This window comes from Lathyrus oleraceus, chromosome 3 (genome assembly GCF_024323335.1).
Source record: "Lathyrus oleraceus cultivar Zhongwan6 chromosome 3, CAAS_Psat_ZW6_1.0, whole genome shotgun sequence".
NCBI lineage: Eukaryota > Viridiplantae > Streptophyta > Magnoliopsida > Fabales > Fabaceae > Lathyrus > Lathyrus oleraceus.
This window is the reverse complement of record NC_066581.1, coordinates 108,738,659-108,764,397: the sequence shown is the minus strand read 5'-3', so window position 1 is coordinate 108,764,397 and position 25,739 is coordinate 108,738,659. Positions and strand designations below refer to the sequence as shown.

Below are 25,739 nucleotides of genomic sequence, written 5' to 3'. Positions count from 1 at the left end.
ACATAGTTAAAGCCTTATTTGGTCAGGATAGAAGTGCATTATTACTAGATACTCTAAGCTGATATTAATACAAAATGGTATTTAAAATTTCAGCCCTTCTTCACTTGGAAATACTATAATCCACAATGATCAAGCACGAATGCAGCCAGGTTATCTTAGAATATCATAAACTTAAAGACTACACCCAAGAAACCAACCAAATTGTACCTGCAGTCCATGATGAGTGTACATCATTGATGTGACGCCATCAAATCGAAACCCATCAAACTTATATTCATCCAGCCACCATCTTGCATTTGAAAGTAGGTACCTTAGTACCTAATTAAGAAAATAAGCCACTATCAACCAGAAGGGTATAGAAGAATCATGATAGAAAAAAATATTCAGAACAATGTCAATGAACTCTGGGAGTAGCACTTACTTCCCAGCTTCCATAGTTAAAAAGGCGAGAATCCCACATCCAATGATAACCCCGTGAACCAGGATGGAAGTAATGACCATCAGTTCCATCAAACATGTTCAGGCCATCCAATGTATTATTTGAGGAATGGCTACATTAATCAGATACTGGTAATCAGGTCTAAGCAGCAGATTAAATCCCATCAATAAGATCTTGCATGTACTATCACTATGCACTGATGGCTGATGATTCAGTTGAAAAATAAGAACTAGAGATATTTTACAAATAGGGCTCCAATTGTGAAGACTTATTCTAGGAGGAAGCCCACAAATTTATATGGGCCTGGGGTAGAACTTGTTAATTAAGTATAATTACAAATTAGGGATGAAAGGAAAGTAGGAAACATTCGATTGTCCGTATCTTGGTTGGTTGGGAGAGACTAGGCTCTCTAACTCCTAGGGTAGTTCCTTGTGGTTACCATTTTACTTTCTACTCTAATTATTGTATTTTCTATTTCCCTGAAACTACTTTGTTGGAAGAGCACTCCCAGAGATTGATCAAATAAAGCAGAAATATTATTCAGTCACTATATTTATTTCAGACTAGTTTCTATTGATTGGTGTCAGAGATGGTTCAGTGGCTTGGAAAGGGCTACCTACAGAGGGACTGACAGGAAAGATTGAGAAAGTGTCGTAGAGTACTTCTGCCAGGAGGTAGACTCTCAGGGCCGGTGGTATGATAGGGGAGTTCGATGTTTTCGGGTGCCTAAGTTCCACATCGAGTAGTATGAGATGTTTAGTTGCTTGGTCATCCCCCTTGATAGCTAGCTTTTAGGGGAGGGTTCTTCAAGTTCTTGGATACTTATCAAGATATTTCCAGAAAAATGAAAAGAATATTAAGGTATAAATATTACCTATGTACAATATCCATCAGAACAAGCAGGCCTAGTTCATGGGCTCTGTCTATCAGAGACTTGAGATCTTCTGGAGTACCAAACCGACTGCTAGGTGCAAAGAAATTAGTAACATGGTACCTGTCATGCAGAACAATCTTTTTAAAGTCAGGCCACAAATTTAAATCAGCATTTTGGGAGGGGGAAATTTTTATGATTAATGATAGCACTGGATAGGCATTCTAGAAGAATTACCCAAAACTAGCATAATAAGAATGTTCTTGGATAGCCATAATCTGGACAGCATTATAGCCAAGTTTTTTAATGCGAGGTAGTACATCATCTCTAAAGTTCGCATATGTGTTGATTTTTGGCTCCTGCACCACATGGTTCAAAGCATTATTAGTAACAGAAAAAACACTAGCTCTGAATAGACATTTCATTGAACATTATAGATTAACTCTGTTATTATGCAAAATATTCTGTATTTAAATCTGAAAGACACCGATTGTATTAATGAGACCAATGTCTTCATTGCAAGGAAATAATTCAATAAAAAATAATTTTTACAAAAATCTAAAGCCTTGTTGCACGTAACAAACAACTAACGCCTTTCACTTAGCATTTAGTGGAAGAGTGAGGAATCAGTTTAACTAGCCTTACTTTTGTGAACCGTAAGATGATTTCACTTCATGACGCAGATAAACGATACAATTTCAAAACAAGTAACTATTTGCAGTTTGACATTTATAAATAGAGTAACTTTTAATTTGAGAATCACTAAATAAGAATGGAATCCTCTGAATGTCATTAGGTCAGCTAAGTCACACTTGCCCAAGGATATAAAACTTAATTTCGGGTGGTGTCTATCTACTTAGTCGTGCAAGTCAATTCAGTTCCATTTGTAGGCAATCGGGAATGAAACTTTCTGTAAAGAAATAATTATGTTGCTTTCTTGCAAGTTCAATATTGTCGCTTCTAAGGAAGTGAAAGAGATGAGAGGAGATGTTTCAAGTATGATATTTTCTCCTGAGCAGTGTTTCCCATCAATAAATCTGATAGTAATAATTCTGGGTGGAAGCTTCCAGGACATATGAACATGTCCCAAAAGGTGAGAGGGTATGTCGAATGTCAAACAGTGGGGCTATACCTGTGAATAGGAATTAGTTTATTCATAGATTAAGGGTTTGTTCCTAGAATAAGGGAAACAAATCAGTATGAATAGGAATTAGTTTATTCATAGGGTTTGTTCCTAGAATAAGGGAAACAAATCAGAAATTGATTTGTTCTTATTAAATGTAATTAATTAGTGTAATTACTTGTATAACCCTGTAATCTCTATATATACCAGAAATAATAATGAGAGAGGTATCAAACCTATTTTCCTGACATGGTATCAACCTCGCGATCAAACCTGTGATTTTCTGGTTCTGATCGAGTTTTGTTGTTCATCGTTTATTGGTCTTTGATCGATCAACGTGGAATTTGTTTCGCGGAGATTTCATCGTGATTCTAAGGTTAGGGCTTCGGTTTGTTTTGCGATTCTTTTCCCAAATCGTGATTCTCGGTCGTGTTTGGTTTTTTTTTCGGTTGCAATTTTGATTTTTTTGTTCTTGGATGTTCTTGGTTTGAGATTCTTGATCGTGATTATCTTTTGATTCTGCCGCTTCTTCAAAATTGCATTTGCTTTGTTTGTGGATTGTGGATTGTTCGGTTCGTGGATTATCTTGGTTATCTTCTTGTTGCACTGTTTGTGGATTATGGACACTATACTGTCCGTGGAGTATTTGGTTTGTTTGCTGTTGCTGGATTATTATTATAATCATAATTATTATTATAATAAGAATTATTATTATAATAATTTATCAATTAGTGAGGTTGAATCTTGTTGCATACTAACTTAGATGGCTTCCGAAAAAGAAAGAGATAATTTTTGTGTCCGTTGTACCGGAAAAAATTATTCGGCATGGGAATTTCAATTTAAGATGTATGTTAGAGGAAAGGGATTATGGAGTCACTTAGATGATGTTTCTAAGGCACCGACGGAGAAAACTGCTTTAGATGTGTGGGAAACTAAAGATGCTCAAATCATCACTTGGATTCTCAACAGTATTGATCCTCAGATGATCAATAATTTGCGCTCTTTTTCAACTGCTCAAGAAATGTGGAATTATTTGAAGCGCATTTATAACCAGGACAATTCGGCAAAACGGTTTCAGTTAGAGTTAGACATAGCCAACTATAAACAAGGTGACTTGTCTATTCAAGAATACTATTCTGCTTTTCTAAATCTCTGGACAGAACACTCCGCTATTATACACGCTAAGATTCCCAAGACCTCCCTCACGGCTATTCAAGAAGTTTACAACACCAGTGGGCGAGATCAATTTCTCATGAAACTTCGTTCAGAATTTGAGGTTGTCAGAGGTGCTTTGCTAAATAGGAATCTTGTTCCTTCTTTGGATACTTGTGTTGGTGAACTTCTCAGGGAAGAACAACGTCTGATTACTCAAGGAGCTATGTCTCATGATGCTGTCAGTTCCGAACCCGTGGCAATTGCATATGCTGTTTAGAGCGAGGAAAGGGTCGTGATATGCGACAAGTCCAATGTTTTTCTTGCAAACAATTTGGACATATTGCTCGCAGCTGCAGTAAGAAGTTTTGCAACTATTGCAAACAACAGGGTCATATCATCTTTGACTGTCCCACGCGTCCTCCCCGACCAGTACAACGTCCAGCCCAAGCATTCCATGCCACTACCAACTCTACAGTTGGTCCTCTCAGTACTGGTGCATCTAATGGCGGTGTTATACAACCTGAAATGATTCAACAAATGGTACATTCTGCTCTTTCAACCTTGGGAATTCAGGGTAAGTCTTCTAATGTTTCTCAACCGTGGTTTCTTGATTCTGGCGCATCCAATCACATGACGGACTCCTCTGAATACTTGCACAATTTACATTCTTATAATGGCAATCAGCAAATTCAAATTGTTGATGGTAATAAACTCACTATCGGTGATGTTGGTAACATAAACTCTAACTTTCGTGACGTGCTTGTATCACCCGGACTTGCTTCCAACTTATTGTCAGTTGGTCAATTGGTGGATAACAATTATAATGTTAATTTTTCTCGTGTTGGTTGTCTTGTGCAGGAGCAGGTGTCGGGGAAGGTGATCGCGAAGGGGCCTAAAGTGGGAAGATTGTTTCCGCTCCAGTTTAGCTCTAGTCGTTTATCTTTTGCTAGTAATAGTGTTTTGAACTCTTATGAGGATTGGCATAGAAAATTGGGCCATCCAAATTCTGTTGTTTTGTCTCATTTATTTAAAACTGGTTTGTTGGGAAATAAACATGTTTGTACTGCTTCTATTTCATGTTCTGTTTGCAAATTGGCTAAAAGTAAAACATTTCCTTTTCCATCAGGTGCTCATCGTGCCTCCACTTGTTTTGAGATGATTCATAGTGATGTGTGGGGAATGTCTCCTGCAGCATCTCATGCTCACTATAAATATTTTGTCACATTTATTGATGACTACAGTCGTTTTACTTGGATATATTTTCTTCGATCTAAGTCTGAAGTGTTTTTTATGTTTCAGAAGTTTTTGACATATGTTGAAACTCAATTTCAAGCAAGTGTGAAAATTTTTCGATCTGACTCTGGAGGTGAGTATATGTCTCATGAGTTTCAGGAGTACCTTCAACAAAAAGGGATCTTATCTCAACGATCTTGTCCCAATACCCCCCAACAAAACGGGATGGCAGAGCGAAAGAATCGTCATTTGCTTGATGTATCGCGCACTTTACTTCTTCAAGCTTCTGTGCCATCCCGATTTTGGGTAGAGGCTCTTTCCACAGCCGTATTCTTGATCAATCGTCTTCCTTCTACGGTTATTGATTTTGATTCTCCTTTCTTTCGTCTTTTTAAAACTCAGCCTGATTATAGTTATTTACATACTTTTGGATGTGTGTGTTTTGTTCACTTACCTCAGTTTGAACGAAATAAGCTTGGAGCACAATCTATTCAATGTGCATTTATGGGGTATAGCAACTCTCATAAGGGTTTTGTGTGTTATGATGTGTCTAATCACCGCTTTCGAGTTTCTAGGAATGTTACATTTTTTGATAATCAATTTATGTTTCATTCTCTTTCTCCTGTCACAAATGAAATTGCTATTCTTTCTAATTTTTCTGTTATGCCTCGATCTATAGAACATTACAAACCAGGAATCACATATGTCAGACAACGCAGAAAACAGGTTCCCACTGCCCCTCCCGACACAGATCCGCCACCTGATCCTGAACCGGTCAAACAACGACGTTCTAGTCGAATATCTAAAGCACCAGATAGATATTCACCAGACAGGTATGATTCCTCACATACTTCTCTGACCACCTCACTGTCTAGCATATCTATTCCTACTTGTTATGCACAGGCTGTTAAAGACGTGCGCTGGATAAAAGCAATGAATGAGGAACTTCAGGCTCTTCAAGAGAATTTTACATGGGATATTGTCTCTTGTCCCCCTGATATCAAACCCATAGGTTGCAAATGGGTGTATTCTGTGAAACTGAATTCTGATGGGTTTCTCAATCGTTTCAAGGCTCGATTGGTTGCCTTAGGAAATAAGCAGGAATATGGAATTGATTATGATGAGACATTTGCACCGGTTGCCAAAATGAAATCTGTTCGTACAATACTCTCCATAGCTACTTCTAACGGGTGGTCTCTTCATCAAATAGATGTGAAAAATGTTTTTCTTCATGGTGACCTGACGGAAGATATTTATATGACTCCTCCTCAAGGTTTATTCTTGTCATCTAAGGGTGTGTGCAAGCTCAAACGCTCCTTATATGGTTTGAAACAAGCGCCTAGAGCATGGTATGAAAAATTCCGCTCAACTCTACTTGGGTTCTCCTTTACTCAGAGTCAATATGATTCTTCTCTATTTATTCATAGAACTTCTACTGGAATTGTCCTACTTCTTCTGTATGTTGATGATATGATTATTACTGGTTCTGATCATGCTTCGATTCAAAGCCTTAAACCACAGTTACAAGCATCGTTTCATATGAAAGATCTTGGTAATTTGCATTACTTTCTTGGTCTTGAGGTTCATTCTACATCCAAGGGCATATTCCTCCATCAACACAAGTATGCCACAGATTTAATTTCTATGGCTGGTCTACAATCGGCTAATCCAGTGGATACTCCTCTTGAGGTTAATGTTAAATATCATCGTGATGATGGTGATCTCTTGCCTGATCCCTTATTGTATCGTCAACTTGTGGGTAACCTTAATTACCTGACTATTACTCGCCCTGACATATCTTTTGCTGTTCAACAAGTAAGTCAATTCATGCACTCTCCTCGTCATCTTCACTTGGCAGCAGTTCGTCGCATAATTCGCTACCTGAAGGGAAGCTCTCATCGTGGTTTATTCTTTCCCACTGGAATTGCTCCTAAACTGAGTGCTTATAGTGATGTCGATTGGGCAGGATGTCCTGATACTCGTCGATCTGTCACTGGTTGGTGCATGTTTCTTGGCTCTTCATTGATATCATGGAAAAGTAAGAAACAAGCGAGAGTCTCTAAATCTTCTACTGAATCTGAGTATCGTGCCATGTCTGCTGCCTGTTCTGAAATAATTTGGCTTCGTGGTCTTTTGGCTGAACTTGGATTTCCTCAAACAGAGTCAACTTCACTTTATGCGGACAATACAAGTGCCATCCAAATCGTTGCGAATCCTGTTTTTCATGAACGCACCAAACATATCGAAGTTGATTGTCATTCGATCCGTGACGCATATGATGACAGACTAATATCACTTCCTCATGTCAGTACTCAGTTGCAGGTTGCAGATATTCTTCCCAAGGCCGTTCCGCGTCCACGTCATCAGTTTCTTGTTAGCAAATTGATGCTCATTGACCAACAACATCAATTTGAGGGGGGATGTGAATAGGAATTAGTTTATTCATAGATTAAGGGTTTGTTCCTAGAATAAGGGAAACAAATCAGTGTGAATAGGAATTAGTTTATTCATAGGGTTTGTTCCTAGAATAAGGGAAACAAATCAGAAATTGATTTGTTCTCATTAAATGTAATTAATTAGTGTAATTACTTGTATAACCCTGTAATCTCTATATATACCCGAAATAATAATGAGAGAGGTATCAAACCTATTTTTGTGACAATACCTATGGTCAGGGCATAGTGTTGCCATGAACCATGAAGTTGCTTGGGTTGGCAAAAAAAAAGTTTTAGTCTTTGACATTTTGCCATTGATGATAAACAATAACTATCTTTTCTTCTGATGTAATAGATCATTGACTTCCCAATAAGGCAACAAGGGAAAAGAAAATAATTACCTATTACATAAAATTAGAGAAAGAAAGAAAATACGCACCGGGCTACTCATTCCAATGTGTGACTCATATATTCTAATTGACTGTGGTCGTTTTGGCTGTGGATGTTTGAAGACATACTTTTCCTGTAAAAAGAGAAAAATATAAACCACAACAATAGTGCATGACAGAAAAATCAAATGATATGTAGAAGTCAACAATTAAGTAATTGACACTATAGAAATATATTGTATATTTCATTGTGATAGGAACTATTACATTGTACGGTATAAATAGGATACAACAAGCTGTACTAACTTGTTAATAAACAGAGAAATAACTCCGTATAATTGCTGCTACCTAAATAAGGAAATAATAATAATAGAGAATAAATCTATTTACACCACTGTTTTGTAACAGCTTAACAAATCATAATCAAATGATTATGATTTGATATGTGCTAATCTTCAACACTCCCCCTCAATCTGGGTGGTAGATGTCTATCATACCCAGATTGGATTTGATATTTTCATAAGTATTCCTTGGAAGAGCCTTGGTTAAGATATCTGCAGTTTGCTTGCATGATGGGACATGATCAATATTTATAATCTTCTGATCAATTTTTTCTTTAATGAAGTGCCGGTCAATTTCCACATGTTTTGTTCTATCATGTTGGACTGGGTTCTTTGCAATGCTTATAGCAGCTTTGTTATCACATAGTAACCTCACATAATGGTTCACATGAATTTTGATTTCATCTAGCATGCTCTTAAGCCACATTCCTTCACAAATACCTAGGGCCATAGCTCTAAATTCTGCTTCTGCACTACTCCTCGTCACTACAGATTGTTTCTTGCTTCTCCAAGTTACTAGGTTCCCCCACACAAATGAACAATAGCCTGTAGTCGATTTTCTGTCTGTGGAGCATCCTGCCCAATCTGAATCTGTATAAACTTCAATGTCCCTGTTTGAATTCCTCTTGAAGTGGAGGCCTCGGCCTGGTGTGCCTTTGAGATATTGGAGGATTCTATTCGCCATTTTCATGTTAGACTCAGTTGGATTTGACATGTAGCGACTAGCCAAGCTTACAGCGAACCCAATGTCGGGCCTAGTGTGAGATAGGTAGATTAGTTTCCCAACTAAACTTTGATATCTATCTTTGTCGGCTGGTGGACTTTCATCTTCTCTTCCTTTTATTTGTTCTATTGGTGTATTAGCTGCCTTGCACCCAAGCATTCTAGTTTCTTGAAGTAAGTCAAGGGTGTATTTCCTTTGTGATACATAGATACCATCCTTTGTTCGAGCAACTTCCATCCCTAAAAAATACTTCAGTTGTCCCAAGTCCTTAACTTCAAATTCCTTTGCCAAGAGTCCCTTTAAATGATCAATTTGATCATAATCATTTCCTGTAATAACGATATCATCAACATAAACAATAAAAAAGCTACCTTTCCTTCCATGGAGTGTTTAACAAACATAGTGTGATCTGATTGGCATTGGTTGAACCCGTCTTTCTTTACAACTCGAGTCAATCTATCAAACCACGCCCTTGGAGACTGCTTGAGGCCATAAAGGGATTTTCGGAGCCTGCACACCATATTTGCGGTGCTGGATGATTCAAGTCCAGGAGGAATCTGCATATAAACTTCCTCTTCTAGGTCACCATTTAAGAAGGCATTCTTGATATCTAGTTGATGGAGTGGCCAATCTAAATTTGCAGCCAAAGAGAGAATAACTCTAACTGAGTTCAGTTTGGCCACCGGTGCAAAAGTCTCTTCATAGTCTACTCCATATGATTGAGTAAATCCCTTTGCTACAAGTCGAGCTTTGTACCGATTTACACTCCCATCTGCATTATACTTCATGGAGAATATCCATTTGCATCCTACCGGCTTCTTCCCTGATGGTAGGCTTGTGATCTCCCAAGTGCCATTCTTAATTAAGGTCTGAACCTCTTCAGTTACGGCTGCTGCCCATTCAGAATTTTGGAGTGCCTCATGGATGTTGCTTGGAATATGTGTATTGTCAAGGGCTGTTTCAAACGTCTTGTAACTCTGGGACAATTTTCCATAAGATACAAATCTTTCAATGGGATGTTTAGTACACGATCTTACATTTTTTCTCAAGGCAATAGGAATATTAATGTCGTCAACATTCACAGAGTTAGGAGCAGTATTACCTGAGGGAACGTCATTTTCTAGAGTCTTGGAGGTTTCTTGGTTCTGCCTTGGAGCTGTGCAGGACTCTATTCCCTTCTTGCTCTTCCTGGAGTACACTCTCACGTAGTTTTCTGGTGCAGTTTCTGTTGTAGGGGCTGTAGTTTCTACTGCAATTTCCTCTACATTTTCTAACGTAGTTTCTTCTGGTCCATGTGTAGGTTCTGCAGTTTCTGTTGCATTTTCATTTGGTTCAGGTGTAGGTTTTGATGCCTCTGCAGTGAGTTTGGGTTCAGTTAGCTCAAGTTCCAAAAGTTGGGATTCTACCACTTCAATTGGATAGATCTTCTCCCCCTGAATGCCAACTTTGGGATAATATGGTTGATTCTCAAAAAAAGTTACATCCATGGTGTGGTAGAATTTTTTGTTTTGAGGTGAATAACATTTGTATCCCTTTTGGTGAGGAGAGTAGCCGAGGAATATGCATTTAATGGATTTCGGGTCAAGTTTACTGCGTTGGGGATCAAGATTATGGACAAAGGTTGTGCATCCAAATATTTTCAAAGGAATAGATGTAAGGATGCGATTGCTTGGGTATAAGGTTTGGAGAGTGGAGTAAGGCATATGAAAGTTAAGGATTCGGGAAGGCATTCTGTTTATTAGATAGGTTGCAGAGAGGACAGCTTCTCCCCAAAAATGGTTAGGGACATTTGTAGCTAGCATGAGAGATCGGGTTACTTCTAGGAGGTGTCTATTCTTTCTCTCGGCAACCCCGTTCTGCTGAGGTGTATCCACACATGAGGTTTGGTGTATTATTCCATGTTGCGTAAAGTATGAGCTTAGTGCAGAATTATAGTACTCACGACCGTTATCACTCCTAAGCACTCTAATCTTGCTTTGAAATTGTGTTTGCACCATGGTATGGAAACATTCAAATATTCTACCAACTTCCGATTTGTCTTTCATAAGGTAGACCCAAGTGATCCGTGTATGGTCATCAATAAAGGTGACAAACCATCTTGATCCAGTTACATTTCTGACTCGCGATGGTCCCCATACATCACTATGAATAACATAAAAAGGTTGGGAAGGTTTATAGGGTTGAGGTGGGTGGGGGCTGCGTGTATGTTTGGACAATTGACAAATTTCACATTGAAACAACTTCTGATTTTTATTGAATACTTTAGGAAGCATTTTTTTCAAGTACATAAAATTTGGGTGGCCTAGTCTATAGTGCCACAGCATTGCAGAATTTTCACTACATGCAGAAACTACAGCGCAAGAGGTTGCCTCGGATTCTGGTTTAGATGCTTCAGCCTGAAGGATATAGAGTCCAGCACATTCTTTAGCATTGCCAATCGTCCTCCCCGACTCCAAAATCTGAAATTCACACAGGTTAGGAAAGAATTTAGTGATACACTTCAAATCCTTTGTAAGTTTACTGATGGACAGCAAGTTACAATCAAGTTTAGGCACATACAGTACTGAACTAAGAGTAATATTTTGTGAAATAATGACTGAACCTTTACCCATGACCTTAGAAAGGGTACCATCAGCAATTCGAACAGTCGAATTATTTTGACATGGAGAATAGCTATCAAAGACAGTCAAATCTCCAGTCATGTGATCAGATGCTCCTGAGTCAATAATCCATGAATTTTGTTTTCCCATGCTAGTGTTTAGAGCATGAAAAAGATTACCTTTTTGTGCCACAGTAGCTGTACCAATTGTTTGTTGAAGCATTTTTTGTAAGGCTTCCATTTGCTCCTTGTTGAATGGTGATGAGTGAGAATTTACCTCAGCTGTGTTCCCCCTGCTGTCCCGGTTTTTAGTCCATTTTAGCTCTGATGGCTTTCCATGAATGATCCAGCATGTCTCCTTGGTATGACCCGGTTTCTTGCAGTGGTCACACCAAGGCCGAGTTTTCTTTTGGAAAGAACGCTGATCTCCCCTTGCTGCCATTACAGATCCTTCTATAGATGGGACTGCACTGGATTTTCCAAGCATCACTTTTCTCCTGCTCTCCTCTCTTCGTATTTCCGAGAATGCTTCTCGAATTTTTGGAAGAGGTTTGGTTCCAAGGATTCTCCCACGAACTTCATCAAGTTCTGTGTTCAAACCTAATAGAAATTTGTAGACTCTATCTTTCTCCACCAATTCTTTGTACTTCTTTTTGTCCTCCGTGCAGCTCCATTCAACTTCATCATATACATCCAGTTGCTGCCAGTGACGATTGAGAGTATTAAAATACTCTGTGACTGAGCGGTCATCTTGACGCAAATCATGGAGTATGCTCTTGATTTCAAAAATTGCAGATGTATTGTCGACATTAGAGTAGGTTTCCTTTACGGCATCCCACATCTCTTTGGCAGTGTCATAGTACATGAAATTTTCTCCAATTTCATTTGTCATGGTGTTTAGCAGCCATGACATTACTAGACTGTTTTCTAGTTGCCATTTTTCGAGGGTTGAATCCCCCTTTTTTGGACACTTGGAGTCTCCTGTGATATAACCTTCCTTCCCTTTTCCTTGAAGGTAGATTTTGACTGAGCGCACCTATTGATTGTAATTCTGGCCATTCAATTTGTGACCAGTGATAGGAAGAGCATGTCCTTCAGCCAAACTGTTGGCTGAATTTTCTGCTTTAGTATCTGCCATGGGTGGTGCTCAAGATTTAGGGATGGTTCAGATCTTGTGCTCTGATACCATATAGAAATATATTGTATATTTCATTGTGATAGGAACTATTACATTGTACGGTATAAATAGGATACAACAAGCTGTACTAACTTGTTAATAAACAGAGAAATAACTCCGTATAATTGCTGCTACCTAAATAAGGAAATAATAATAATAGAGAATAAATCTATTTACACCACTGTTTTGTAACAGCTTAACAAATCATAATCAAATGATTATGATTTGATATGTGCTAATCTTCAACAGACACATATTATAATTTATATTGAATAGCACCTAAGGTCTGTTCTCTTTAGTTGTCAAGATAGCCGGTATACTGTACCAATAAAATTACATTAATTTGAAATACAGATATCTTAACAGAACTACTTCGATAATGTTCTGCGAACCGGCAGTTGCAAAAAGTAGTTATAAAAATGTTGCAGCTTTGTCTAGTTTTTTTAGTCGTTCAATTATAGTTAAGGAACAAGGAGAGATTATATACATATTTTCTATGAAGGGTGCAATTAACGAATAGTATACTTGCAATATAAAATTTTAATGGAACAAAGGTCAGAGTGATTGACTTCTGAAAATACTATAGAGCAATCAACCACATTATATGTCATTTATATAAAAGTTCCCTTGAAACCACCATTAATAGATAACCAGAGGAATGTCATAATAACAATTCTATCCCATGACATATGTAAGGGAGAAAGAGATATTTAGAATTGGTAATCTTTTTTTCCATGCTTAACCTCCATGGAAGAAATGTAGAATCTTACCTCCTCTGGGGGATCATAGTATATTCCATTGTATGGAATTTCACCAGGAGCCTGTACAGAGAATTTGATCCAAGCAGGAATCGAGTCCTTGATCCCAGAGGGAGTATCCATGTGGATCTACAAATATAAATATTTACGAAATCTTTAGTTTACATTTCAAAAATATACTCATAGGCTTAGTTCAAGATATCAAAAGACGTTTAACACACTTGGTCCTGAAAAAATCGATGTCCTTATTTGCTTTTGTAGGATAAAAAACATATAATTAGAGAAAGAAATTTACAACCTACATCGGGCAAGGATAAGACATGTCGTAGTAATAAAAGAAATGTTTTACACTTAAAAACCAAAGATGAAGAGAAAGATAGATCAACTAGCCTAGCTTGCCAATTTTCTTCGGTTAAGAATCCCACGTCGGACAATCTATGGGGGCAATCCTCACCTTACAAGCCGGTTTTATAGGGTTGAGTTAAATCCAACTACACATTCTTAAGATGGTATCAGAGCTTCGTTTAAGATCCGGTCGGCCACCTACTATTAGGTTTTTGCTACCGGACCACCCACCATTTATTTCCATGCGTCAGATGTCCGGTCCTGGGCGTGAGGGGGTGTGTTAAGAGTCCTACATCAGACAATCTATGGGGGAAATCCTCACCTTACAAACCGGTTTTGTAGGTTGAGTTAAGCCCAACCACACATTCTTAAGATCTTCAAAACTAGTATGGTTTGCAAGAAAGTATGGTCATTTCAAAATAACAACCATATTCCTATTAAAGTTTCTGTTTTGAACATCCTATTTGCATTCTAGAATATTTTGTTTGGTGAATTCTTGTACCAATACAAATGAGAATACCATAACAATTGCATAAATGATACCATTTTGTCATTTATACATTAAAATGACCCATGCCCAGTTTTAAAATATAGATCTCTCTTTTGATTTAAGTTGTATTTGCATAATTTTTTAATAATTTTTGTTTCCAGAAAATTTGAAACATCATTTTTAATGAACTTGAATGATTGGGCTCTCCCCTCCAGGGGGTGCTGAGCTTCCTATGCACAATTCCTAAAAAGATACACATCTTTCCAATTCATCCATAAAAAATCTAAATAAAGAAAAAATTACAAAGAAGAATTATGGAACATAGAGATGGATGGTTTCAGAAGACAATCTTTATCTAACCATTGAATAATATATCTATTCCTTTTCTTGTTTGTGTTATAACATCATTCTTGATAAATGCAAGGAATTTCATATTCTTTCTCAAAGTAATTCTTAATAAAAAGTAAAAATATAAAGAAAAGTTATGTGGAACCAGGTCACATATTTGGAAAAATCTTCATAATTTGTACTGTAATACAATTCATTATCAAAAAATACTCAAAATACCAACTATAAAGGAAATAAAAAGAAAGATTATAACTTAGTGTAGTAAACTGGTGGAATTTAAACAAATTGTTGTTTTTTGCAATCCAAAATCGACAACACTGCTATAACCAATGACTATATGGACATACATGTAAATCTTCAAACTCAAGAAATTATTTTCAGGAGGAAAATTACCTTGACTCGAGAACCATGAGGAATTGGTGGCGAACCATCGGCATTGTTTGGCAAGAAGATCTCCCATACACCAAAAGCGTCCTGTTTGACAAAACAAGAACATTTTAAAAATTCCAAAATCAATACAATCAAAGCGTCCTGTTTGACAAAACAAGAACATTTTAAAAATTCCAAAATCAATACAATTGTCAACTAAATCTAAGTAAGGATGTCCAATATCCAGGATTAGGTGTTTGTCAGATTTATCACAATCACATCTGTCCATCGATATGAATTCTCTTAGAATTTGGATTGGTTTGAAACAATCACATTTAAATTCAACAAGTTTTAAAATAGAAATCAGAATGGTCTTATTGTCACTGTCCTCCGTGAATCATAGATCTCAAACAAATACAGATTCTAGGTCATAATAAATGAAGTACATTTATCCAATTCAATTTTACACAAACAATGAGTAGGAACATAATAAGGGGGAAAGGAGGTGAGGTTCTAGGTCAAAATCAAATAGATGGCGAAAAATATGAGGAAGATGAAAGCAACAGACTTTTTAATGAACACATTTAAACTTCAAAGAGAAATTAAGAATTACATACCTTAGTCATTACATCTGCATTTGGATTCCAATTGTTGAAATCTCCAACTAATGCTGCTGACTGAAGAAGCAATCAATAATATCCATAATGGTTGCAGAGGAAACAAACTCAGTTATACTGTGATTGATTAAATGAATTGTTTTGAAGTTTAAAGACAAGTTACAAACATGATATTCAAAACCATATTGTCTCAAAGCTTTGTTTGAAAACATATAATAATAGAAATGCAAAAGGAAGAGGTAATGACAACTGCTTAAAAATAAATACAATTTCCTGAATCTATCTTTTCAATACTATGCCTTTTTGTTTTCTACCCAAATAAACTGATACATAACTTCATGTACTACACAAATACTACTATCATTGTATAGACAATAAGACAGTAACTGTAGTCTATGAGTGCAGTTGTAAATCAAATAAAAGTATGAATTTGATCATGTAAACAAAACAAAGTTTGATGGAGCATATTTCCTTCAAGCTACAAACTACTAAGAGAACTCCATTATTTCCTAAATAACTATTAGGTATTTGTAAACATGATACCCATTATAATGCACGTTGATTGAAGTAGAATTTATATCTAAACAAAAAATCTCAATGACTTTGCCAAGAAAGCATAGATACTTCAAAATAGTCGTCATTCCCGTGTTGGACACCTAATGAGCACTTCAAATACTCCTAAATGCATTTTATAGCTTTGTACTTCAATTTTTTGAACTCATACACCAATCACCAATACAAATGGTGAAATAGAATAGGACAAACAGGTATTATACAGCTCCCGCCAATAGCAGTTGGGGTCCAAGGCATGGTCAGATCTGTTGCAAATCTATTTTAGTAAGCCATACCTTGCATTTCAAGAGATTGATTTCACAACTCAAACCTATGTATGACCTTCCAGTAATATGGTATTAACGACAAAGTCCGGGCACCCCTTCTACTGATAAAAGGGAATACCAAGATAATTAGATAATAAATTATAGGAATTTATTATGTCTTTAATGACCCATTCATTCTGTCTTTTGATTTGGGATTTGTCTTTATGTTATTTTTATGCTATCTTTAGGTATCTGACATGTTATACTATCATGCCTATAATTTTAAAATCTAGTATATCGCCATATCCTGTGTTGTATCCATGCTTTTAGAACTCTACAAAACAATTTGAACCAAAAAACGAGAACCAGGGTTAATAACAACAATTGAAATGAAGTATACCTTAGCTCCAGGTGCCCACTCCCTGTAAGTAATGCCTGTAGCACTGCAAACAGATGTGTGTAGTCATTAAAGACCATATCAATCAAGTGGAAATTAAAGCATGCGCTAATTTCCTTTTTAAGCACAATTACTGTTTGGCTATCAAACCTTACACTATTAAATTACTCAAATTATAAATAAAAGCTGGAAGACGGTGTAAGTTTACATGTGGGAGGGAGAGTAATAAAAGTTGAGAAATACTATAATATCTTTAGTATATTTTATAGAGTATTCTATATGTTCTGTTAGGAATTATTTTTCCTTAAAATTGTATCATTTGTTTCCTTTAATTAGGACCTTTGAAATAATTAGGTACATTGTATATCATGTACATTGAAATAGAATCTCCTATATTAATTGCATTAAAATAACTTTGTTGTGTAGCCAAGACACACAGTTTCAACATCTCCTGCCTCTGTTTTTTCCCTTTCAACATATCATATTGGTTCTCTTGCGGCCCGAAGCCTTTGAAATTATAGTTTTTTAGATAAAAAGAGAAGAAAAAGAGGAGTAATTTTGAATTATGAATATGGTTTGGTATGATTGATGATTATGATTTGATACAAAAAGACTAAATACTAACCATCATTTATACTAATAAAAAACTTCACATCCAAATTAAACAAATCATAAGAGATAGTCTAAGGTCAGTGTTGTCATCAGACATGCAGTAGCAGAGCACTTCAGTATAGCAGACATAGCAGCTGCTACAGAGGTCAAAAATGTAACTGTTGCCACCACAGTAGCGCTGCACCTAATAATTAGATTAAAAAATTCCTAAGATTCCCTTAAATTTTAACATTAGATCTATTTTGTCCATATTGCGCTATAGCGTGGCAGTGGTAGGATACTTGTTTGTCTTCTTTGTCTTCTGTTTCTATTCCTAAAACTCCAGGTGAAGCATTGTCTCACCCTGAGTGGAGGGAAGCAATGATTGATGAAATGTGTACTCTTCAAAGCAGTGGTATCTGGGAACTGGTTCCTCAACCCCATGGGAAATCTTTAGTAGATTGTCGTTGGCTTTATCCAGTGAAGGTTGGTCCAGATGGTAAGATTGATCGATTTAAAGCTCGCTTGGTAGCCAAAGGATACACTCAGATTTTTGGATTGGATTATAGTGATACCTTCTCGATGGCGTCTATTAGACTTTTCTAGCCATTCCAGTCATTCGACATTGGCCTCTTCATCAACTTGACATCAAAAATGTTTTTTTACATGGTGATCTTAAAGAGGAAGTATATATGGAGCAACCACCTAGATTTGTTGCTCAGGGGGAGTCATCGAATATGGTGTGTAGGATACACAGGTCTCTTTATGGTCTTAAGCAATCTCCGATAGCTTGGTTCGGCAGATTCAGCATTGTAGTACAACAGTTTGGTATGATCCGTAGTGAAGCTGACCATTCTGTTTTTTATCGTCACTCAGCCCAAGGGTGTATTTATCTTATTGTGTATGTAGATGATATTGTCATAACTGGTAGTGATCATCAGGATATACTCTAGTTAAAGCAACATCTCTTGAATCAATTTCAGACAAAAGATCTTGGTAAACTTCACTATTTCTTGGGTATTGAGGTAGCCTAATCTAAAGATGGTTTGGTGATTTCTCAACGGAAATATGTTATGGATATTTTGGAAGAAACAAGTTTGTTGAATGCTAAATCAGCTGATACTCCTATGGATCCAGGTGTCAAACTACTACCCAATCAGGGGGAGCCTCTATCTGACTCAGGAAGGTATAGATGATTGGTTGGAAAGTTGAATTATCTCACAGTCACTCGTTCAGACATTTCTTTTGCAGTTAGTGTGGTAAGTCAGTTCTTAAACTCCCCTTGTCAGGAACACATGGATGCTGTTATCCGGATTCTGAGATACATCAAATGTGCTCCAGGAAAAGGTCTAGTGTATGAAAATAAAGGAAACACCTTATAACCGCCTATGTCAGAAGGGGGAAAGGTTTAATAGAGAATTGGTTATAACAAGCTTGGTGCATTTGACTTATATGCTCGAGCTTTAGGGGGAGTGTTGATATCTGTAAATATAATATTAAGAATATTTGTATATCAAATAGTCTCACATCGACTATATCATATAATTAGTTATAATCTCTCTATATATAATAAAATCTCCGTAGTGTTTTTCAAAACATACGGTTTAACCTAAATGTCTCTTAGTCTCTCCTAATTCAACAGAAACATTTGAATTACCTCACATTTTAAATCCTCCAAAATTTTCAATTATCTCATCTAAATACACTCTAGAACTTTTTAATTGAGATATTTCAAAAACTCGTGTAACTAAAAAACATCATAACATCGGATAGAAACTCAAAATTCAGATAAACGAAATTTTACATTTTTGTCTATAAACCGTTACGTAGTAGTTTTAACTTCAATCAATAATACATTTTTCGTTTATCTGAATTTTGAGTTTCTATCAGATTTTTGTGTCTTTTTGAAGTATGTTTTATGGGAAAGATGTAAAAACAGTTTTGATTGATTGTTGTTTATGGAAAAATGAGATAGAAACCAAATTAAATGTAACTTGCATTTAATTTTACCTTAAAAAATATGCATTTTTTAGAAAAAGATGCTTAAATGAAATAAAGATGACTCTTTTGCTTATAATTTGTTACAAAAAAAAATGAGTGTTTTTTTTTGTTATAAACTGTTACGGAGGGAGTATTACAGAGAGGACTCCCTATAATCCCAGAGCCAAGTGCTCTTCAGAGGAGAGATGAGGAGAGATGATTCTCACTCTGCCAAACCCAAAAGGTCTCTAGCCAAAAATACACAATGAATCCTCCCTTGCTATTGGTGTCCTTATATAATTACCTTTCCCCCTTCTGACATAGGCGGCTAGAAAAATAGCCTTGTCCTCAAGGCTGAGACAAGAAAAATGGCTTGAATAAATTTGATCATCTCTAGCTACTTGTGTAACTCCTCCTACATGAGGAGTTTGCAAGTCACCAAAGACTTATCCATGAACAATTTCAACAAAATAGCTACTTTTACAATGGACAAAAAGAGAGTAACTAGGACAATAGATAAGTGTCATTGCAATACAAACTCTTGAAACTTGAAAGAAACCTCTGAAGCTTGAATCCTCTTGTACCGACTACTTGAATTCTGCCAAAACCTCAATGCAAAAGTAATTCAGCCATTGTTGGAAATAAGACAAACATGCTCGGAACCAAAGGGACATTGGTAAAGTCTCACACCTGCGCACTATGAGGGTCAACTTGTCCAGTCATCCAAATAGACAATTTCCAAAAATGCAGTAATTTTTTTCATATATTGTGGAAGAATCTGGGAGAGCATTGCCTTGAGAAATTGTTGGCACCAATGCTCTATGACCATATAAGGCACTCCTACTCCTTGCAGTACAAACGCTTGAGCTAGATTCTTTTGCATTGAACAGTTTTGCCTCATAAATCCCATTATCGTTCTTCATTTGCACTGTTTCTAACATTTTTAACAGTAATGATTGTGTTGCTTGGGTTCCCTTATCTTCCCCCACACCTTTGCAAAAAAGAAACCGTTGTCCATTAGCCCAATTAAATTTGAAAGGCCCACCTAAAATAGAAATTAAACTAAGCTTTTCAATTCCTTTCTCCCACTTATTATATTTATAGAGGCTAATCCAATAAGGTTAAAGTGGGACCCAACTCACCTATTACCCATTTAGCCCTTAATATAACTAGAATGATCTCCATCTTAAAAATTAGCATTTTTGTCCTTAGTTGTGTTTCTAGATCATTCTCTATCTCGGTAGTGATAACATATAGTGATGAAATGCACCTGATCTACTTTGACACAGAGGGACTGAGTTTAGATGATTTTGTTCCCAAACGTAAAGAGAATAAGCCACAGCCAATTGTAGAGGGCATGTACCTAGTAAATCGTCGTGTGGTAGTTCTGGTGGTGGTGGGATCGTTGTCTCTCACAAATATACTCGGGCGGTGATTCAAAAGGGAACCATCATTGGTAGAGCATTGAATAAGCTTTCCAACGCTTCTGACCGTGCGTAAATCGGAGTTACGGTTCTCATGTAATGTCAAAAATAAGATTTTGATTTTTTGTATTGCAGCAGAGCGCACTTAGCGGGATCTGCTACCACTAAACGCGATTTCACTTTCCAGCACACTATATTTTCACTTTTTTTCATTTCTAGGGTCATGGTTTGGGTATTTTTAGCTCCCACTCCATCACCAATATTTTTTTTAGTAGATAGACTTAGAAACAATATTAGAGGTTGCATTTTGATGATCCGGAGCTGAATCTGCATCAATCGGATTGACAAACCGAGAGATTCCTCTTCATCTTCATTCTTCTCTTTTTACCCTTTATTGTTGAGGTTTTGTATGTAAGTTACCTTGACTGTATGTATGTTTATTGATCATGGTTGTTGTATACAATCTCTTACAAATCTTTATCGATGTTATCTTTGATTTCAATATTTATCTTAATGGGTTTGGATTGCTATAGAAATATATGGTTCAAACTCGATCTAAGATGAACATCTATTAGATTCTAAACTCTAGACATGGATTTAGGTCTAATATTCATAGTGGGTACCGATTCTTAATGCTCTGTATTGTTGGATAGGTCGAGAGATCGTCAATTAGACAATACGATAAAACTTTCGTCAGTGTTGCAGACATTAACACTAATGTGAGCGAAACGTGATAATATTGATAAGTGTTTTACGTTATGCGTAACTGATTGGTAGATTTGCGTATTAGATAGGTGAAATTCAATTCCTGACGAGTTCTCTCGACTCCGAAGAATGCATTTATTTTTGTTGATATGTTTTTCTTTTTGCATTTTACTTTCAAACCATTGAAACCCAATCTTAGAGACCGTTGAAAGACATTCTTTCCCTCGCACCAATCCCTGTGGAGACGATAAAACCCTGAATTCTTCCGAATTTAATTTTTACTTGTCGCTTTACCGCAACAACATTATATCGGACCAATTATAAAAACTCAAAATTCTGATAAATGGAAAATGTATTATTGATTGAAATTAAAACTATTACAGGGAGGAATCCCTATAATCCCAGAGTCAAGTGCTCCTCAGAGGAGAAATGATTCTCACTCAGTCCAACCCAAAAAGTTTCTAAACGAAAATATACATAATGAATTCTCCTTGCTATCGGTGTCCTTATCCTATCAACATCATTGGGGTTTCGTCTCTAGCTTATCTCATTTGTGTTCTCTCTCACCCTATGGTATAAAAATTTCGAAAAAGTGGTATAAAAATTTCGAAATAGTGGTCAATGGTCCATCCCGCTATAACAACTTTTAGGTTGGCAGCTACACTACATTATCTAGAATTGATAAAATTGCCTAAGATCCTCCAAGATAAGAAACTAATCTTTAAGGGATGATCTAATGTATTATGAAATATCACGACATTATAATTGTTCATAAGGAATATTTATTGTTCTGATTTTGTTATTATTATCTCCGTTTTTTTATATAAGAGACAACTCAGGTTTTAAGTTCATTGAATAACCAATGTATTTGGTTAGTTTGTAGACGAGATACATTGATTATTCAATTAACCTAAAAAGTGAGTTGTCTCTTATATAAAGGATTAGAGGTAGTATTACAATTTATGTTAGTTGCTAAATATATGTTAGGTTATCTCTAATTATATAGCAATTATAGGAATTAGAATATTTGTATCTTTAGTGTTGTTTATGACTTATGTACTATATATGGAGAGTATCATATCAATGAAAAAACACATACCACAGAAATTTTGACATGGTATCAGCAGTTTATCGATCAAACTTGTGTTTTCTTAGTTGATAACGTGTTATCTTCGAAAATATTGTTTGTCATTTTTTTTTTGGTTTGGCTCTTGTTTTGTTTTGGGTGACTCTTGTTTTGGACCCCTTCTCTGCACTCGTTTTTTCTCGTCGCTATTTCTTGCTTTTGGTTTGGTTTCATGGCTTCGAAAAAGGAAAGAGAGAACTTATGTGTTTGATTTACTTGGAAAAATTATCCTTCGTGGACACTTCAATTTGAAATGTATGTGAAAGGGAAAGGAATGTCTGGTCATCTCAATGGGGCTTCGAAGGCTCCAACCGAGAAGGCTATGTTAGATACATAGGAAACAAATGACGCACAAATTATTTCTTGGGTCCTTACCTCCATTGAGCCTCAAATGATTAATAATTTGCGTTCCTTCTCGACTGCTAAAGCCATGTTGGATCACAAGAAGGTTATATACGATCAGAATATTGCAGCGAAACGCTTTCAACTTGAACTAGATATTGCAAATTATCTACAAGGCACTTTGTCCATTCAAGATTTCTACTCTGATTTTCTAAATTTATGGGTTGAACCCTTTGAGATCTTACATGTTGATGTTCCTAAAACATCCCTTGCAGTTGTTCAAAATATTTATGAAGTCAGCAAACGCGGCCAATTTCTTATGAAACTTAGCACAGAATTTGAAGTGGCTCGTGCAGCTTTGCTGAACCGCAATCCAGTCCCTGATTTAGAAGTTTTTGTAGGGGAACTTTTTCGCGAAGTGCAGCGCCTACTAACCCAAAACAGCATGTCGCATGATCAGAGTAATCCCAAAGCTCTCACAGTCGCCTATTCAACTCAAAATACAGTCGACAGACGCGACACGCGACATGTCCAATGTTTTTCCTGCAAACAGTTTGGTCATATAGCTCGCAGTTGCACTAAGAAAGTTGCATTAAGAAATTCTGCAACTACTGCAAGCAACGTGGCCACATTATTACTGAGTGCCTCACAAGACCTACTCGGAGTCCTACCTACTACCCATGTTGTCGGTTTTTTTACTCATATCATCGCCAATGCATCTGATGCATTGACTCCTGAGAAGGTGCAACAAATTGTTCTCATCTCTATCAGCTTCGGGCATTCAGGATAATTTTACTAGTGCTTTAACACCTTAGTTTGTGGATTCAGGGGCTTCTAATCATATGAGTGAATCCCCTAAGCACTTACAGAATGTCCATTCTTATAAGGACATCCAAAATATTCAAATTACTTATGGTAACACTTTGCCTATTTCTGTTGTTGGTGATATCAATCCTTCCTTTAATAATGTATTTGTGTCACTAGGACTTGCATCTAATTTAATTTCCGTAGGCCAACTGGTGGGTAATAATTATAATGTTAATTTTTCTCGCAATGGTTGTTTTGTGCAGGATCAAGTGTCAGGGAAAGTGATCGCAAAGGGACCTAAATGGTTGTTTCCGCTCCAGTTTCATTCCTCTAATTTTTCTCTTGCTTGTATTGATGTCTCACATTTGTTTGCAGATTTGCATAATAAATTAGGACATACAAACTCTGTTGTTTTGTCTCACTTAATAAAAAGAGGTTTATTGGGCACCAAGAATATCACCGTTGACTCATCTTTTAATTGTTTGGTGTGTAAACTTGCCAAAAGCAAAACTCTTTCTTTTCCTCTTAATGCTCATCGTGCTGAAAAATGTTTTGAAATTATTCATAGTGATGTTTAGGGCGTGTCTCCGATTTTATCTCATGCCAAATATAAATACTTCATGACGTTTGTTAATGACTTTAGTCGTTTTACTTGGGTTTATTTTCTTCGTTCTAAAGCTGAAGTTTTTGCAGTGTAAGAAATTTTTGGCTTATGTTAAAAACCAATTTCACACCACCATTAAGATTTTACACACAGACTCCATGGGGGAATATATTTCTCATACTTTTTAGGAATTTTTGCAACAAAAAGGTATCCTGGCTAAGCATTCATGTCCTTATACGCCTCAACAAAATGGCATCGCAGAACCCAAAAATCGGCATTTACTTGATATTACGCGTTCCTTGCTTCTTGCTACCTCTGTCCCTACCCAATTTTGGATTGAAGCTTTGTCCACAGTTGTCTTTCTCATCAACCGTCTTCCTTCTCAGGTTCTTGGGCTTTATTCTCCCTATTTTCGTCTCTTTCATGCACATCCTGATTATACTAATTTTCATCCATTTGGTTGTGTATGTTTTGTTCATCTTCCGCCTCCTTAACGGGATAAACTTGGTGTCCAATCAGTTATGTGTGCAATTTTGAATTATAGTACCACTTATAAATGTTTCTTGTGTTATGATCCCACCTCTCATCGCTTACGCATATATAGGAATGTTGTTTTCTTTGATTAACAATTTTTTTATCCAAGTTATAAACCTTCTTCTGTTGGTTTTGTTACTCTCGTTGATTTTTCTAATGATTCTCCTCTTGTAGAACTATTTAAACCAGGACAAATTTATATCAGACGCACTCCTACTTTGTCCCTTCCCGTTGTTGATTTGTCACTTAAGCCTGCACCAGCACCTCTACAACGCTCACAACAAGTGACTCGCTCACCTGATAGGTATGAATATAGGCATATTTCTCTTAGTGCTACTCTATCTGGAACATCTATTCCTACGTGTTATTCTCAGGCAGTTAAGGATGCTCATTGGGTCACGAAAGTGAACGATGAGTTATATGCCTTTCAAGAAAAATTCATTTGGGAAATTGTTCCTTGACCTCCAAGTGTTAAGCCTATGGGGTGTAAATGAGTCTATTCAGTTAAGCTGGATTTATACGGTACTCTCAATCGTTACAAAGCCCAATTGGTTGTATTAGGTAATAAACAAGAGTATAATGTGAATTATGATGAGACCTTTGTACCTGTCGCAAAAATGACTATTATTTGAACCATGTTTATTGTTGCTTCTCAAGGATGACCACTTACTCAAAGGGATGTGAATAATGCATTTCTCCATGGAGACTTAGCAGAAGTTATTTATATGACCCTTCCTCTAGGGTTGCCTTCCTCATTTGAAGGGGTGTGCAAGCTTAAACACTATCTATATGGATTACGACAAGCTCCACGGGCATGGTTTGAAAAGTTTCGGACTACTATACTCAATTTTTCTTTTACTCAAAGTAAATTTGACTCATCCATGTTCACTCCTCGCACATCGACTGATATTATTCTTCTACTTATCTACGTTGATGATATGATTATTATCGGTTTTGATCATGCCGCGATCCAACACATTAAACAACAACTTCAAGCT

General features: G+C 36.6%; 1 protein-coding gene and 1 long non-coding RNA gene across 4 annotated transcripts in view; one reads left to right on the top strand and one right to left on the bottom strand.

Moving 5' to 3' along the window:
- The window catches only part of LOC127125675 (1,4-alpha-glucan-branching enzyme 1, chloroplastic/amyloplastic), a 39,463-nt gene that overhangs the window by 6,860 nt on the left and 6,864 nt on the right, over positions 1–25,739 (bottom strand). For all 3 annotated transcript variants that reach the window (NM_001426902.1, XM_051054474.1, NM_001426903.1), the window contains 9 exons: positions 16,632–16,674; positions 15,414–15,473; positions 14,821–14,901; positions 13,257–13,373; positions 7,696–7,779; positions 1,548–1,669; positions 1,314–1,433; positions 422–551; positions 208–318 (listed from right to left, as the gene is read on the bottom strand). In NM_001426902.1, coding sequence (NP_001413831.1) covers positions 208–318; positions 422–551; positions 1,314–1,433; positions 1,548–1,669; positions 7,696–7,779; positions 13,257–13,373; positions 14,821–14,901; positions 15,414–15,473; positions 16,632–16,674 — 868 coding nt within the window. The remainder of the gene's footprint in view (positions 1–207; positions 319–421; positions 552–1,313; positions 1,434–1,547; positions 1,670–7,695; positions 7,780–13,256; positions 13,374–14,820; positions 14,902–15,413; positions 15,474–16,631; positions 16,675–25,739) is intronic.
- Positions 20,890–24,057, top strand: LOC127125676 (uncharacterized). The gene is made up of 2 exons (XR_007804775.1): positions 20,890–21,034; positions 23,867–24,057. It is a non-coding gene; the product is annotated as an uncharacterized LOC127125676 (long non-coding RNA).